At 32.6% G+C, this 17,539-nt stretch overlaps 1 protein-coding gene across 1 annotated transcript; it reads left to right on the top strand.

Annotated features, from left to right (window-relative positions):
* Positions 1 to 1,572: 1,572 nt before the first annotated feature.
* LOC143558378 (dual specificity protein phosphatase 1-like) lies at positions 1,573 to 5,645 on the top strand. Its single transcript, XM_077047225.1, has 5 exons — positions 1,573 to 2,202; positions 2,305 to 2,440; positions 2,536 to 2,653; positions 3,663 to 3,808; positions 5,301 to 5,645. The coding sequence occupies exons 1-5, from the start codon at positions 2,131 to 2,133 to the stop codon at positions 5,348 to 5,350; spliced, it is 522 nt and encodes a 173-aa protein (XP_076903340.1). The 5' UTR covers positions 1,573 to 2,130; the 3' UTR covers positions 5,351 to 5,645.
* The last annotated feature ends 11,894 nt before the right edge of the window (positions 5,646 to 17,539 follow it).

Below are 17,539 nucleotides of genomic sequence, written 5' to 3'. Positions count from 1 at the left end.
AGTCCACCTGGTTTTTGTCCCACTGTCGAGTCCACCTGGTTTTTTGTCCCACCGTGTGTTACGCAAGAGAGTTTTGCTCTTGTAGCAGCACAATGACTGTCAAGTGGTATCCGATTGTATGGTTTCTCGGAGGAACATCCAAGCCAGCGTGAACCTGACTAAGACAACATAGTCTGGCCAAGGTGAACAGCTTGACTCTCCAAATTTGAAGAGTGCGATAGCAGAAAAAAAAAATCTATTCAAGTGACCTTTGAACTTTTTGAACAGCACTTGGCGTTTTTGTGACATTCAGGCTGATGTCGTTTGTGTCAACTTCCCTTGTTAGCGTTTGCCCATGTTCGAGACCGGTTGAAGGCGACCTATTATTTTGGGTATTATTATTGTTTATATATTTTTGATGGGACCTGCCTGCTATGTTTAAATAAATCAACAATTTTTTCGCTCGTATTGGCGTACGGTATCCCATTCCGCTAACGTTTCTTCTGTATATACAATACAATACATACAGCTTCATTGGTCCTTTGCGTGTTGGATGATTTACAAAGCGATCGGAGGTATGCTTCATCGATTCGTTGCTTTCTTTCTTGCTCTTTTATGTTTATAATATGATATTTAGGGTTTTACGTTTGATAATTACTAAGAATAATATGTTGAATGTTACATAATTGTGTAGCACTCGTGTATGGTAGACACTTGGTCTTATTTATTATTGTTGTTACTTTTGGTACTGATATTTGAATTAATAATCATTTATTATTCGGGGTACACAAATTTTCTGTAATGACTTATGACCTGAGTTTGTTGTCATTTTTGCATCAGATACTCAAGTACCTTTGTGTTAGGTTTTTATGTTTGGAGAATTTAGTGTATAAACCGATGCGCATCAGAAATTCTTTTAGATGCTCGTTATGTATTATGTATAACAATTAGAGATGAAGTTAGATGAATGTGTAAGTAGAGGTTATGTTTTCTTCATAATTAACCAAATGTTGTTTACTTACTTTAAATATGAAGACTTATCAGTTTATTTATCTATCTGAACAATTGAACCGGTTTCAGTTCATTTCACCCTATCGTCTAACTTATTTTTTCTTTCATACGTACTGTAAGTCTTTCACAAGTTGCTTGAAATCACAATATACATCTAATGTTTATGTTTATCCCATGTTTCTGTAAAATGATTTCGTTTTGTTTTTGCTTGCTGCGTTGCAGCTGGATTAATTGTTAGGTTTTGGTTGATTTAGTTTCCATAAAAAGAATCCATCCCGACACGACACCTCAGGTAAGGTAAACATACTATTCTAATATGACATATTTTTCTTTTAGAAATTATTATATACAAAGTTTCTTCTATAACTCTCGGTTCTCACAAAGTAGGTATTATATGGTATTTTGCATAACAATTTTTTGTCTAGATATACTGGTTTATATGTATCCGTGCTTATCAAGTCATACTAAATTTTGATATGAAAGTATGAAACCGAGTGCTCGTTTACAAACCGAACCGAGTTTGAGCAGCAAGTTCACTCTCGGTTGTATAAACCCGAACCGAACTGAGCTGCCCGGTTCAAACCGAGTCGAGTTCGAGCATATCCTTGATTGTTTTGTTTCGAACTTTAAAACTCAATGAACCTAGTAATTAGTGAATTGAACAGCAATGTTCGTCGATTATGACTTAATATAGTGTTTCCGGAAGGGTTCTGTTTGCTAATTTGGTGGAATTAGAGAAGAGTTTGATTAGGGTTCTTTGTAGATTGAGACTACTTAAGAAATTAGGATTTGTTGGACCATTTGTACTTTTAATTCTGGTGTCTGGTTTGTATATTCATATAGTGTAGGTTTTCGGAAAAACAAATAGCTTTTACAGATTTTATGAACACTATTGTAAACTTGATTTGGGTGGTTTCTGAACCTAAAATCTAATTGTTAAATTCTTTAGGGAATAGTTTTATTTTCTGTACTAGTTTTCTACTATTTTGGAAAAATAGTAAACCTTATAGAAAACAATGTTTTATAAATGTTTACGCTTTTAAAAATTCTGAACCAGTTTATAAAATTCTGTTGGACTTTGTGTTTTTTTTCCTTTGAAAATACTTATCTAGTTTTTTAAATTTGACTAACAGTCTTTCAATGGATGACCTTTTGAAAGCAATTAAGGCAGCAAAGGATGTTAAAGACGACATTCCATCCCAAATTGAAGAGGTAAACTAAAAGTGAAATATCAATCTCTTAAAATTTTATTAACATCATGCTACTTGTTAATTCTCAATCAAACTCACACTTTGCTTTCGTCTAATGTTGTAGGGTCTTTATTTGGGTTCAGTTGAAGCTGCAAATAACAAGACACTTTTGAAAAGCTTGAACATCACTCACGTTTTAACTGTTGCCTCTTCAATTCCACCTCCATACCCAAATGATTTCACTTACAAAACTCTTGATGGTAAGATGCTCCTTTTATTGATCGATGATATTGTTCGTTGTATATGTTTCAATAAACTTTTATATTTCTCACCCGTATAAGTTTATGTGATATAGTACACGACAGAGGAGACGTAAACATTGCACGATTCTTTGATGACTGTTTTAGTTACATTACTGAAGCTAAAAGAACGGGCAGCGTGTTGGTTCATTGCTTTGCAGGAAGATCTAGAAGGTGATTTAGTTTTTTATGAAATATTTTTTTATTTTTTTTTAATTGAGAGTTGTAGACCTTCCTGTAACTTAAGTAGTTGTCTTTCCTATAACTTTGAATACTAAACTTGGACTAACAGAGTATAGACGTGTTACTAATTTTATTCTCAAAATTAAATATACATTTATGGTCCAATGTGCAGTTATTTGACTTTGGTAAGTCAAAATGTAGTTTGATTGTCAAACTCATGTTTATTCATCATGGTTTGCTATTTTGACATCAAAAGTAGGTCGGTGAAAAGAGAACACACGAGTTCCGCATATATTACCTTTATTTTGTAGATGTCATATGCTAGGTTTTTTATCTGTCAATTCCCTTAGATTTATTTCCCATTTGTTTAATTTGCTTTATTTTGCTAAATTTTGTGGGCGCAAAAAATAAATAAATAAATTTCTGCTTGTATTGGAAGAATCTTTCCACATAATTATTATGATTTCACTATTATATTCCTTATGAATTGTTGAATTTAATTGTCAGATTCTGGAAACACATACGCCCTGCTTGCGGTGCGCACATATAATGTATATATGTGTGAACCCTTGGGTGGGCAAAAGTAAAATTGCACTAATTTTGACGTTATTTTACTAATCACGTGAAAATAACGTTAAAAGTGGCGGAAGGTTAATCAGGCATCATGTGGTGGCGTTGATAGCCGAAAGACAAGGGCACATGCACCAATCAGCCGGTGTCCCGATGATTGAGTGTTATGTGTCTTATGTCCAAGGTTTGATTCAAAACTACTATCGAGCTGGGGGTCTCACCGGAAGCAGCCTCTCTATCCCTATGGGATAGAGGTAAGGCTGTCTACATCTTACCCTCCTCAGACCCTACCATAGCATTGCTATTGGTGGGATATACTGAGTACGATGATGATGATGATGATGATTTTGCTAAATTTTAAATGCTTGATAGAGTATTTTTTGAGCATCTGAGTTAAAACTATGTTTAAAGTATTATATCTTTGATCTAGTGCGACTATTGTTGTGGCCTATTTGATGAAGACACATGGCATGAGCTCGTCTAAAGCCCTGAAGCTTGTGAAAAGTAAACGAGGTGTGGTTGCTCCCAACGCTGGTTTCGTATTGCAGCTGCAAAGTTATGAGAAATCTCTTCCAGGTATGTTGTAGTTTAATATAAAAAAACGGCTCATGATTAAGGGTCTTCTTAAAGGATACTTTCACCATAAAGAATCTCCATTAAACCTCAATTGTTTTAAGAGTAAAGTTAAAATACAAAGGACAACAAAAAAGAGAAGGGTGAGAAGGAATCTAATTCATTAATCTTATATTGAATGACTGAGATTAATTTAATAAATAAAAATTGATGAAAATGGCATGAAGGTAATAACCCACCTTTGTTGACTTTCTCTCTCCACATGCAAGGCACATGTCAATTCCCCCCATCATTTTAAAATGTCCATAACTTTTTCATACGACATTATTTTTTTTTAAAAAAATCATCATAATAATAAGCGTTTTTTTATCTTTAACATGAGTATCATATTGTTATATAAAAATAAAAAAAATTAATGGGTTTTTAAATAGTGTTTTTTTGTTGTTCATTGTGTCATTGTGTAATATGTTGTTTCCATTGTGTTTTACGTTTCAAGTCATTATGTTATATATTCACCATTATGTCTTACGTTTAGGTCATTGTGTTATACGTATTCACCATTGTGTCTTATGTTTTAGGTCATTGTGTCATGCGTATTCACCATTGTGTTTTACGTTTCAAGTTATTGTGTAACATATATTAATCATTGTGTTTTATGTATTATATAAATTGTTGTTATTTTATCATTATTTTTACATATTATTATTACACAACGGTGTTATTTGTATTTAAAAAACATAATGATGAGTTGAAAGACACAATGACGAAAAAACACAATGACGAAAAAAGACACAATAAGCGAAAAGACACAATGGTGTGCGAAAAAAGACACAATGATAAGCGAAAAGACACAATGGTGTGCGAAAAAAGACACAATGATAAGCGAAAAGACACAATGATAAGCGAAAAGACACAATGGTGTGCGAAAAGACACAGTGATAAGCGAAAGACACAATGGTGTGCGAAAAGACACAATGATAGCGAAAAGACACAGTGACGAAAAAAGACACAGTGATAAGCGAAACGACACAATGACGAAAAAAGACACAATGATAAGCGAAAAGACACAATGACGAAAAAAGACACAATGGTGTGCGAAAAGACATAATGACGTGATTTTTGTTTTAAATTTTATATAACAAAAATCATACTTATATTAAAGATAAAAAAAACGCTTGTTATTATGATGAATTTTTTTTTTTAAAAAAATATCATACGAAAAAGTTATAAACATTCTAAAATGATGGGGGTATTAACATGTGTCTTGCATGTGGGGAGAGAAAATGTGTACAATTACCTCTATACCCTTTTTCCTTTGGTCCCCACTTGACACATGTCAATTATTTATGGCTTCTCACACTTCTCATTTTTATTACCCTTTGTAGAATAACTTGACCCATTGTTTTAAATATGAGGAATTAGTAGTTAGTCCATAAATATGATTCCTAGCAATCCAAATCAAATCGTCAGCTTTTAGAAATGGGAACGTGTACAGGTTCTTGGTGGCAGTTAACCTTTGGATCTTGGCTCAAAGGATCTGGTTGAAGATGATGAGGCATTTGAAATCTGGTTGAAGATGACAATGCGTATGAAATTGATTTGGTTGAAGATGGCGACGGGTCCGTAGAATTGATGGGAAGACCTTTGTAGTTGAATTTTTAGTTGGCTTATTAAATCATAGCTGTTTACTTGGATTTTTGAATTTTTAGTTGGCTTATTAGCTTTTGATGTTGGTAGATTACATTCGGTCTTATGGCATGACTGTGGATGAAAACTATCTAACTTTACTAAGTACCTATTCTTCTTTTTTGCATTGATTGATGTATAAATTGTTGATTGAACAGTTTGTCAATTTGCAGTTGATCTTAATCATGGATTAAAATTTGTTTTTAACAATACATGATTTGATAATGGTGTATCTTCAAAATATTAGCTTTGGCAGTTTCTTCTAGTTCATACCTTTTGTGGACTGGAGCTCTGAGGTTTAGTTATAAAGTTAAACGTTCTATTTTTATCTTAAGCATATATTGTTTTTGATTTTGAATATGCGAACAAAGATAATTTGCCATTATAAATATAATACGTATTTATGTATTATAATTTTCTCTTGATCTTACAATTATTTGACCTTCATCTTCATGAAGTGAACCTCACGACGTTTCAAAGAATAATGGCTTAAACTATATAAAGGCTCGAGATGAACCAGATTGAAGATGCAATTTGAAATGCAATCAAATGTTATATATAAAAAGATTTTCTTAAATTTGTAAATTTAATATTCTAGACTTCTTATTGTTTTAAATTATTTCATTTATTTTTTATCTTTATTTTTGTTCTTTTCTTTCAAATTACGAACCACATTTATTTTTATCATTAGACAATGCAGTGTAAGGGTAAGGTTAAAATACAAAGTACAACAAAAATGAGAAGGGTGAAAAGATATCTAATCTATTGATATTAAATTTGGATGGTAAAGATTAATATAAAAATAAAATTTGATGAGTAGGACATGAAGGTAATAACTCATTTATGATGATTTTCTCTCTCCACATGCAATGCACATGTCAATTCCTCAATCATTTTAAAACGTCTATAATTTTTTCATACGACATTTTTTTAGATTTTTTTTACCATAATAACAAGTGTTTTTTTATCTTTAATTTAATATGTACATCATATTGTTATATAAAAACAAAACAAAAAATTAGTGGGTTTTATACTGTGTTATTTGATTCACCATTGTGTTTTATTAATTTTCTATGCATTGTATTATAGATTTTGGTAATTATATTTTTCAATTGGTACTCATATTTAAAAAAAAATAAAACAAAGATTGCATCATTGTGTCTTTTTGTTCGTCATTGTATCTTATGCTCAACATTTGTTTTTCTACTTATCATTGTGTTTTAGTCATTGTGCTCAACATTCATTAAAGTTGAGAAAAATAGTATATGTTCAGTGTGTATTACGTTCAAGTCATTGTGTAATATGTAGATTCATTTGTGTTTTACGTTTCATATCATTGTGTTATTGTATTTACCATTGTGTCTTACATTTCAGGCCATTGCGCTATATGTATTCATTATTGTGTTTTACGTTTCAGGTTATTGTGTAATATGTATTCATCATTGTGTTTTATGTATTAAATAATTTGTTAGTATTTTTCATTATATTTACATATTATTACACAACGGTGCTATTAGTTAAAAAAAACACAATGACGAAAAAAAACACACATTGACAACACAGAAAGACACGATAACAAAAAAAGACACAAATGGTAAGTAAAAAAACACAATGACGTAATTTTTTTATCTTTATATAACAAAATCATACTCATATTAACGATAAAAAAACGCTTGTCATTATGATAAATTTTATTTAAAAAAAATATATCATATGAAAACGTTATAGAAGTTTTAAAATGATGAGGGAATTTATATGTGACTTGCATGTGAAGAGGGTAAATGTATACTTTTGCTTTTATACCTTTTTTCAGTTGGTCCCTATTTGAGACATGTCAATTAATTATGGTTTCTCATACTTCTCATTTTTGTTGGCATTTGTAGAATAATCAACCCTATAGTGTAATACACATGTTCAAAAGCTAGTTATATATATATATATATATATATATATATATTGAAAACTCTGAGAACCATTTTGGACAACTAAAAAAAACTTCTAAAAAATATTTAAAAAAATTATAAAACAAAAAATAACAAAAATTTTAAAAAGTAAAAAAAAACAAAAATTCTTATATTTCATTCCGTTTCATAAAAAAACAAAACTTTGTATTATACACATGTGTATAATTTCATTTAATCTCTAGTTGCATAATGTACAACGTATGTACATTATCATTTACCTTAAATTGTACATATGTGTATAAAAACATTTATGTACATATATGTATTGTAACACCCCGGCCTCTCGTACCACCAATATTGTCCGCTCTGCCCACGAAGAGCTCACGGATTTGTTTTTGGTTGCCCAAAACGCGTTGGTGATGTTAAGAGGCAGGACATTACTTACGAACCAAGGATCTCTCTTGTCCACGGCCGATGTGGGATAGCCTAAGAGTGGGACGATGTTGTGTTTGTCAAGGGTGTTACAAACAACCCCCCTCTGGACTCATCGTCCTCGATGAGACATGTCCAATCATCCCGAACGGCACAAGAGTGGCTCTGATACCACCTGTAACATCCCGCTCCTCGCACCACCAATATTGTCCGCTCTGCAAACGAAGAGCTCACGGATTTGTTTTTGGTTGCCCAAAACGCGTTGGTGATTGAAGAGGCAGAACATTTACTTATGAACCAATGATCTCTCTTGTCCACGGCTGATGTGGGATTTGTCTAAGAGTGGGACGATGTTGTGTTTACCAAGGGTGTTACAGGTAAAGTAGTGTCCAATCTGTGATGGGTTAAGATTTTTGTGTTAGAATATAATAACATAATTGGATCTTTAAATAAATAAATGAAAGAGAGAGAATGAGGATTTGATTAATATGTTGGTGACAAATACATCAACCTTGGAGAGAGGGAATAATATCTACAAAATTACATATATGTCCTTTTGAATATAACTCAATAAACTATTAAACTGCATACGTGGTTGTATCCAAAACCACTCATTTGAGTTTCTAGGGTTTTCAACTGGAATGTGTTTCCACCTTATACTTTCCCTATATATATATATATATATATATATATATATAGTTTCTAGGGTTTTCAACTGGAATGTGTTTCCACCTTATACTTTCCCTATATAATATATATATATATATATAAATATAGGATTGAGATCATGTGAAAACTATTTTTAAATTGAGAACTTTGAGAACCATTTTGGAGTACAAAAAAACCAAAAAGAAAAAACGCAAAAATAAAAAATGTAAAAAATCCAAAATTCTTATTTATCACCCCGGTTTCATTAACAAAAAAAGCATTTCGGTTTAGCTAAATTATACATGTAACACCCTTGGCAAACACAACATCGTCCCACTCTTAGGCTATCCCACATCGGCCGTGGACAAGAGAGATCCTTGGTTCATAAGTAATGTCCTGCCTCTTAACATCACCAACGCGTTTTGGGCAACCAAAAACAAATCCGTGAGCTCTTCGTGGGCAGAACGGACAATATTGGTGGTACAAGAGGCCGGGGTGTTACAGGTGGTATCAAAGCCACTCTTGTGGTATCAGAGCCACTCGAGTGCCGTTCGGGATGATGGGACACGCCTCATCGAGGACGATGAGTCCAAAGGGGGGTTGTTTGTAACACCCTTGGCAAACACAACATCGTCCCACGCTTAGGCAAATCCCATATCGGCCGTGGAAAAGAGAGATCCTTGGTTCATAAGTAAATGTTCTGCCTCTTCAATCACCAACACGTTTTGGGCTTAGTTGGCTGTGGAGCACATGAAAACTTCACGGTTAAGCGTGCTTAGGTGGAATTAGTACTAGGATGGGTGACCTTCTGAGAAGTCTCCATCTGAGCAACCAAAAACAAATCTGTGAGCTCTAAGTGGGCAGAGCGGACAATATTGGTGGTGCGAGGGGCCGGATGTTACATTACCATCTCTAACCTACCACCCCCACTACTAGCAAAGTTGTTGCAACACATAGAAGACGTCCACGATCCGTTGACGGATGTATGTTCCACACCATTACATCTGGTTCACGCATTAATGTTTAGATCCGACGAAAACACATAGAAAACGTCCACGATCCGGTTGATGGATTTATTATCCGCAACATTAGATCTGGTTCACGCATCAATGTTTAGATCCGACAACAACACATAGAAGACGTCGTCGGTTATATGTTCACCTTAGTTAGATATGGTTGACAGATCTTAACTAACCAGCCACCGCTTCCAGGTGGTGGGTTTTATTCCAAGCTCTTTTTTTATTTAATTTTTGGAAGATAAAGACCGAGTAGCTAATAAATACCAATGAAAGAGCATGGAAGTTGTCATGGATATATGGAGATCTGAATTCAATCTTTATATTTAAAATAAAAATATAGAAAAGAGAAAAAATATATCAGAAAATGTTAGGAGAGAGAAATATGGTATACTACTTTTGCTTATGTTTATTTATTTAAATTTTAAGTTTTCCTGATATTTTATTTATTTATAATTTATATAAATCTAAATCTTGGCTTATTATTAAATATATTTTACAAATTCAAAAATTATTATACAAATGTAAAAGCTATAATACAACTGTTAAAAAACTAATATACATATGTTTTAGTAACGTATGTTAAAATGTAGACGTATTTCCTAGGGGTGTTCACGGTCCGGTTTTGACGGTTTTTAGTTCAAACCGTGAGCCAACCGTTAGTAACGGTTTTTATTATCGAAAACAAAAACTGAACGGTTACTAAAGGTTTGGTTCCGGTTTTGTTTCACGGTTTTAGCTTATCAAGCCTTTAGAAAATATAAATTTTAAAGCTTATTCAAAATAGATTTAATTTGTAGAAGTGGAAGAATAATATATAAATGTGTATACATATGTTAACATGTTAGATGGAGTATTAGAATTAACAAGCAATAATGTTCGTAATGTTTGGATGTTACATTACTATGAAATTGTGAAAGTATATGCAACAATGTTATTAACAAATTTTTATATAAACTTGGAAGTAGTTAATTGATTAGAAAAGTTAATGGGATATGATATTAGGTCAGATTGAAAACCTATAAAAATTTTTATATTAAAAACTTCAATACATATACTAAAATAATGTTCATAAAATATAGATAAAAGACTAAAATATATAGTGTCAAATATTACGGTCCGGTCCGGTTTTACACGGCAGGCTTCCGGTATAAACCGTAAACCAAACCGTTCCCTAAGGTTTGGAATTCTTGAAACCGACCAACCGGAAGTTAAAGAAAAAAAACTAACCATGAAACCAAACCGATGACTGGTTTAGGTGGTTTCACGGTTTGAAACTGAACCGTGAACACCCCTAGTATTTCCTCACACCACCACCGCGCCCCTCCTCGTTTGACGATAGGAGGTACATAATCGCCATAAAAAAATGAACTAATAATTTGGAGATTTAAGTTCTTTAATCGATAATTTAGTTATTTTTAAAATAAGATTCACAAACAAAAAGATAGAAAGTGACAGTGACATAAAGTAATGGAAAACGATGTGACATAAAGTAACGGAAAGTGATTGTGACACCCTTAAAGGTTATGAAAATTACTTTGGGTCCTGTAATTTTTTTGACTTTTGATGTATCCTCATGTTAACTATTCAAAATAATCAATTCTTATTGATTTTTATTACTACTTTTGATGTTAATAGGATCATCTTAATGAACAAGAAGGTTTTAAAAATCAAATGGTAAACATAATTTCTTAATGACTTCAAACAGTTCTTTTGAAATAGTTTATGTAATAATAATAATCATTAGTAAATTGTTTTGACATTTTTTTAAGTTGGAGATATAGGATTTAGATTTTAATTCATTAGTAATATTCGTGAATTAGATGAATAGATATCAATTAACGTATTTTCTAACATCATATCATATGTTACATTTAATTTTTAACATGTTTTAATCATTTTACAGTGACTATAACATATGTTTGTTAAAAACAAGAGTCAATGGCCATTTTCGTCCCTGTGGTTTGCTACTTTCGCCACTTCAGTCCAAAGTTTGAAATTTTGTCAATTTAGTCCTCATAGTTTTAAATATAAGCCAATTACGTCCCATCCGTCTAACAACATCCTGCTATGTCGTTAGTTTAAGGGTATTTTTGTCTTTCTTTCTTTTTATTTTGAGTTAATGGTCATTTTAGTCCATGTGGTTTGATACTTTTGCCACTTCAGTCCAAAGTTTGAAAATTTGTCAATTTAATGTTCGGTTTATTCAGTTTATTTATTATTTTCTTTTAATTTTTTTTCTATCTATAAACCTGAAGAGCATAATTCAAGCCCAAAACCATCGAGCAACCTCCAATACAGGTATGCATTTACTCGTTGACAAAAGTAATCGTATCCCCCTTTGTATTTAGTTTCTAGACATTTCCTAAACTCTCCCATATGGTGGAATTCAATGGTAAAGTGGTCAAGATAATCCCCTGAAACCGAGTTGTACAGAAAAAAATTAAAAACCGTTTATTTGATTAATCTATAATAGTTGATTTCGACCCAGATTTTCGTTACGATATGTTAATATCTAAACCCTAACTATTATGCATTCATCAAGAGAATGATTTTTAGTTTTTTTCGTACAAATCATTTTTAGGGAGTTGCTTTGACCACTTTACAATTGAATTCCACCATGGGGGAGAGTTTATGAACCGTCTAGAAACTAAATACGAGGGGACGGGGCATGATTACTGTTGTCGACAGAGTAAATGCAGACCTGTTTAGTTGATGCTCGATTGTTTTGGGCTTGGATTATGCTCTTCAGGTTATAAACAAAAATAAAAATAAAAATAAAAGAAATAAATTGAACATTAAAAATTGACAAATTTTCAAACTTTGGACTGAAGTGGCAAAAATATCAAACCACAGGGACTAAAATGACCATTAACTCAAAATAAAAGGAAAGAAAGACAAAAATTCCCTTAAACTAACGGCATAGATGGATGCCGTTTGATGGATGAGACGTAACTGGCTAAGATTTAAAACTATGAGGACTAAATTGACAAAATTTCAAACTTTAGACTGAAGTGACGAAAGTAGCAAACCACCGGGACGAAAATGGTCATTAACTCTAAAACAAACATAAGTTTTACACTCACTATAACATATGTTTTAAACGCACATTATGTACATTACCTTTATGTTTATTTATTTATATTTTAAATTTTCTTGATATTTTATTTATTTATAATTTATATAAATCTAAATCTTGACTTATTATTAATAATATTCTACAAATTCAAAAATTGTTATACAAATGTGGAAGCTATAATACATATGATAAAAAAACTAATATGCATATGTTTTAGTAACGTAAGTTAAAACGTAACGTATTTCCTCACACGACCGCCTCGCCCCCCTCGTTTGACGATCTAAGGTACATAATCGTCGGAAAACAAATGAAGTAATAATTTGAAGATTTAAGTTATAAACAATTTTGTTATTTTTAAAATAAGATTTACAAACAAAAGAAACAAAAAGATAGAAAGTGACGGTGACATAAAGTAACTGAAACTTATGTGACATAAAGTAATTAAAAGTGATACTAACACCCTTAAATGTAATGAAAAATACTTTGGGTCTTATAACTTTTTAACTTTTGATGTATTTTTATATTGGCTATTCAAAATATTTAAATTCTTATTGATTTTTGTCTAGTACTTTTGATGTTAATAGGATCATCTTAATGAAAGAAAGTTTTAAAAATCAAACGGTAAACAACTAAACATAATTTCTTAATGGCTTTAACGATGGAGGTTGAGAATCACTGTGAATTCAACTCTATAACATCGTGAGTGTGTATGTTTGTATGGCATCCTGTGACACTTGAGCTTGATGGAATTAGTCCAGTATTTGTGTTAATCATCCGTTGTAAGATTCTGGTTCTTGACTTTTTGCTGTCCACTTTGACTTTCAGGATCTATTACACTGTTAACCAACATTATTATAAATCCTATAACGTTTGTGAAAACTCTAAATATTGTGTTTCAAATTTATACATATGACTAATGAAAAATAAAAACATCTCAAAAAACACATATTCGAAATTCTTAAAGTAACAAGTTTGACCATAAAAGTCCAAATAAAAACTAACCACAAATTTTATATTGAGTATATCTACATATATGGGTTCGAGACTCACTGGAAAGTTGTGGCAACCTTTGTTAATGGAAACCTGGGTAACGTTTGGTATGTAAGAATGATAGGAGGAATGGAATGATTCATTACGCAGGAATGAAGAAAATGGTGTTTGGTTGCTCAATGTAATGGAATCATCCATTACACATGAAATCTCATTCCATCAAAACCATTCATTCTCACCCCCCTTCTTTTTTTCATTTCATTCCTCTTTCACCATACTTTCTCAACACCACCACCACCACCACCACCACCTAACAACAACCACCACCACTACCATCGCCTCCACCGCCACTTACCGCCACCACCACTTACCGCCATCGCCACCACCTTACCACCAGCGCTACCACCGCCGCCTCACCATAACATCCACCAACACTGTCACTGCCTGACCACCACCTTCGTCGTTACCACCCTACCATCGCCATCACTACCAATGCTACTACCGCCACCCCACCACCACCACCATTTTCGTCGCTGGAGCTACCACCACCACCAAATTCGTCACCGGAGCTACCACCATCGTCACAATTTCGGTTTTTTTTAAATAAATATATTTTGAGATATGAATGTTTTTATTATTTTTATTTCATTCATACAATTTTTTTTAGATACAAAACAACATAGAGTAATTATTAATTTCATTCCCATAGGTTAACCAAACAAGACAAAGGAATGGTAATGATCCATTTCATTCCCTTGTTCATTCTATTCATTCTCTCATTCCATTCCCTCTTCATTCCATTACTTCCAACCAAACATACCCCTGGTGTTTAAGAACTGAAAACATGATCCTGATGCATGTGATACAGCCATAATAGCATGCTTTGTGACATTATATATTGCTAAAACTTGATCTTTTAATTTTATGATCAATCTAAATAGAATAATACCATATGAATTTTCTGCAATTTTGTGCCACTAAGAACGCTACAATTAGTAGGCTCCCAGATAGATTTTGCATTTTATTGATTATGTATATTTCTAGTGTAGGTTTGCGTTTCTATTATTGAATTTGGATTAGTGTAGGTTTGTGTTTATGTCATTGATTTTGGATTATGTGATGTCATTAGTGCAATTCTGCACGATAGCTTTGCAAATTCAACACAAGTTTTGTGTTCTTTTAAAGTTATTAGGATGGAAAATTAGAAACATGGAAGTCTTTCTTTTGATTTATTCTAAAAAAAACTTATTTATTTCTTGAAGGTATATGGATTTTTGGATTCTTTTGTTTTGTTTTGATGTTGCAAAGCCAAAGGTGAGAGGGGAGCAGTAGCAAGTTCAAGAAAATAGATGTAATTTTTAAAATTTTTTTGTTGAAGTTCTAGTTTTGTATACATCATTTTTTGTATACAACACTTGTGATATGGGTTTTTGTTACCATTTATTACTCTCTATTTTTTTTTATTTTAGTGGCATGAATAGAAAGTATTTATATTATAATATTTATTTATTCTTTTCTTGTATTTGTTTTGTTACCATCTCGTGTATTTGTTTTGTTATTCAGTTTGATAATTTTTTTAAAGTATGTTTATCTTTTGTCTTAGTGTTGATAATTTAACGAAAATATTTTTTAGGTTTAGTTCTCGTACTTATTATAAATGTAATCGATCGCAGCGATTCGTCACCGGAACGCCCATGTTTTTTTAATAAATATGTTAACTTAATGAAATTAGCCTTTTGGTTTAGTTTTAGTACCGTAACAAACGTAGCCGATGCCGTCCAAATTTGCGTCGACTCACCGTGACAACGCCCATGTTTTAACAACCAAATAAATGTCGCTTTAAGTATCTTCTTTTTTGTATCATAGGCTATACGAGTTTCACTACAATTCTAGACGTCTACTAATTTATTTTTTGGGGTTTCATGCATTTAATGACACAGACCTAACTGATGGCGACAAAATTATATTAGTTTGATTAAAAGTTGTATATGTGCCAATACTGTTTCGGGTGTTAACAAATTTATTGTTTTATTTAACCCTAGTGTCGTAAGAGTTGAACTAACACCAACCGATTTTGGATCCCGCCGCCGCAGCACAACTGGTTGCTAGCTAGTTAACTAACAAGGAATGCTTTTTTTTTGAAAAAAGACAAAAGAACAAGAAAACAAAAAGAAATAACAAAAACTGAACAACCTATAGGATTTTACCATGTGGCTAAGTACAAACTGAGTTTGTTCCATTGACAGTACTACTTAATCAAGGGTATATAAATATGGCTCCGTCTATTGGCACATCCCCTTCATCTATTTACACACTCCTCATATGGGTCATATTGATCAATATGACCCATATCATCCCATCTAACAGACAAAAAGCTGACCATGTCTCCATAGAGGTAGGAGGAAATATGCTTTTGTCTCCATAGTGGAAACATGGTAAGCCTGATATGCACCATATTGACCAATATGGAGCATATTGTTAGAGATTAGACTTGTGGGACCCATTCACTTTGCACGTGTATTACAATCATGTATGACATTTGAGGCCATTTATGCTTCATATTGGGCAATATGAACCATATTGGGGGTGTGTAAATAGATGGGGGTGTGCCAATAGCACGACCCATAAATATATGTATCTTTATGTGTTTGGATGGGAAAAAATGTAGAAGTATGATAAGAAGTAGGGATGAACACGGTTTGGTTCGGTTTTTAGGAGACCCCGAAACCGGAACCGAAACCGTAGTCATCGATGTTTTAAATATACAAAACGTTCAGTTTTGATTTCTTGGTTTTTGGTTTTTCAGTTATTTTTGGTTTTGGTTCGATTTTAATCGTTTTTTTCTTCCATTTATGTGTAGGCATTACAAAAAAAAATAAACGAAAATTATGGTTTTAAGCTTGTAAAAGTGTATTAGAGTGTCATATATATTAAATTCAAAAAATTAAAATAGACACGTGTTACGTGGAACCATACGAATACAAGGTTGTTATAGTAGAGTTTAAAATTCATCAAAATTGTTAATAAAAAAACACTAAAAGTGTAATCTCAATCTTCATTCATCATCTTGTTCATTCACAAAGTTTAGTCTCAGTGTTCATCATTTTCATAATCTTCATCACCATCAATCTGTTTGGTTCGGTTTTTTTCAGTTTTTTTAAAATGAAAAACCAAACCAAAACCAAATTTCGGTTTTTCAAAAGATGAGTTGAACTGGTGATGAGGATGCTTGCCCAAGACCTGGACCAATGAGGATGCTTGCCCAAGACCCGAGGTCCAGACCAAGTGTACATGAAGTGTTAGGTATAAACAAAAATTAACTTTAGCAATACATAAATGTTGTATGTGGAATTGGGGATGTGAATTTCCGAAACGACCCGTAAACCTAGCATCATCTATACAAACTAAAATCACAATTTTTTGTATTTTCTATTTCACCCCAAAATCCAAAATCAAAATAAAATAAAAGAAAAATAATCCAAAAATAAAGATAATTATCCTTGTTTCAGGACATCAGCAAGGGTTTTTAATTCATTTAAACCAAGCAAAAAGTTAAAACGAGTTTTGTCAAATGCCTTGGTAAATAGATCGGCTTTTTGAAAATCGGTATGTACTTTCTCAAGATCAATTAATTTCTTTCCAAAACAATCCCGTATGAAATGATATTGAATTTCGATATGTTTCGTTTTAGAGTGTTGTACGGGATTTTTGGTGATGCTAATGGCAGCAGAATTATCAATTAAAATTGGAGTAGTAAGAAACTTCAAACCGTAGTCGCGCAGATGTTTTGGATCCATAAAACCTGTGAACAGCAAATCGAGGCTGCCACGTATTCTGCCTCAGCGGTTGAAGTGGAGACCGTTGTCTGCTTCTTACACTTCCAGGAAACAAGCCGGCTTCCTAAGAATTGACACCCTGCTGTAGTCGATTTGAAATTAACTTGCACCCTCCATAGTCTGAGTCAGAAAATGCGGTGAGT

The sequence above is a fragment of the Bidens hawaiensis genome, unplaced genomic scaffold (assembly GCF_021521415.1).
Source record: "Bidens hawaiensis isolate Kalapana, Puna unplaced genomic scaffold, B.hawaiensis_p1.1 tig00019447_1, whole genome shotgun sequence".
In the NCBI taxonomy this organism is placed as follows: Eukaryota; Viridiplantae; Streptophyta; class Magnoliopsida; order Asterales; family Asteraceae; genus Bidens; species Bidens hawaiensis.
Note: the sequence above shows the minus strand (reverse complement) of the source record. Positions and strands in the feature narration are given on the sequence as shown.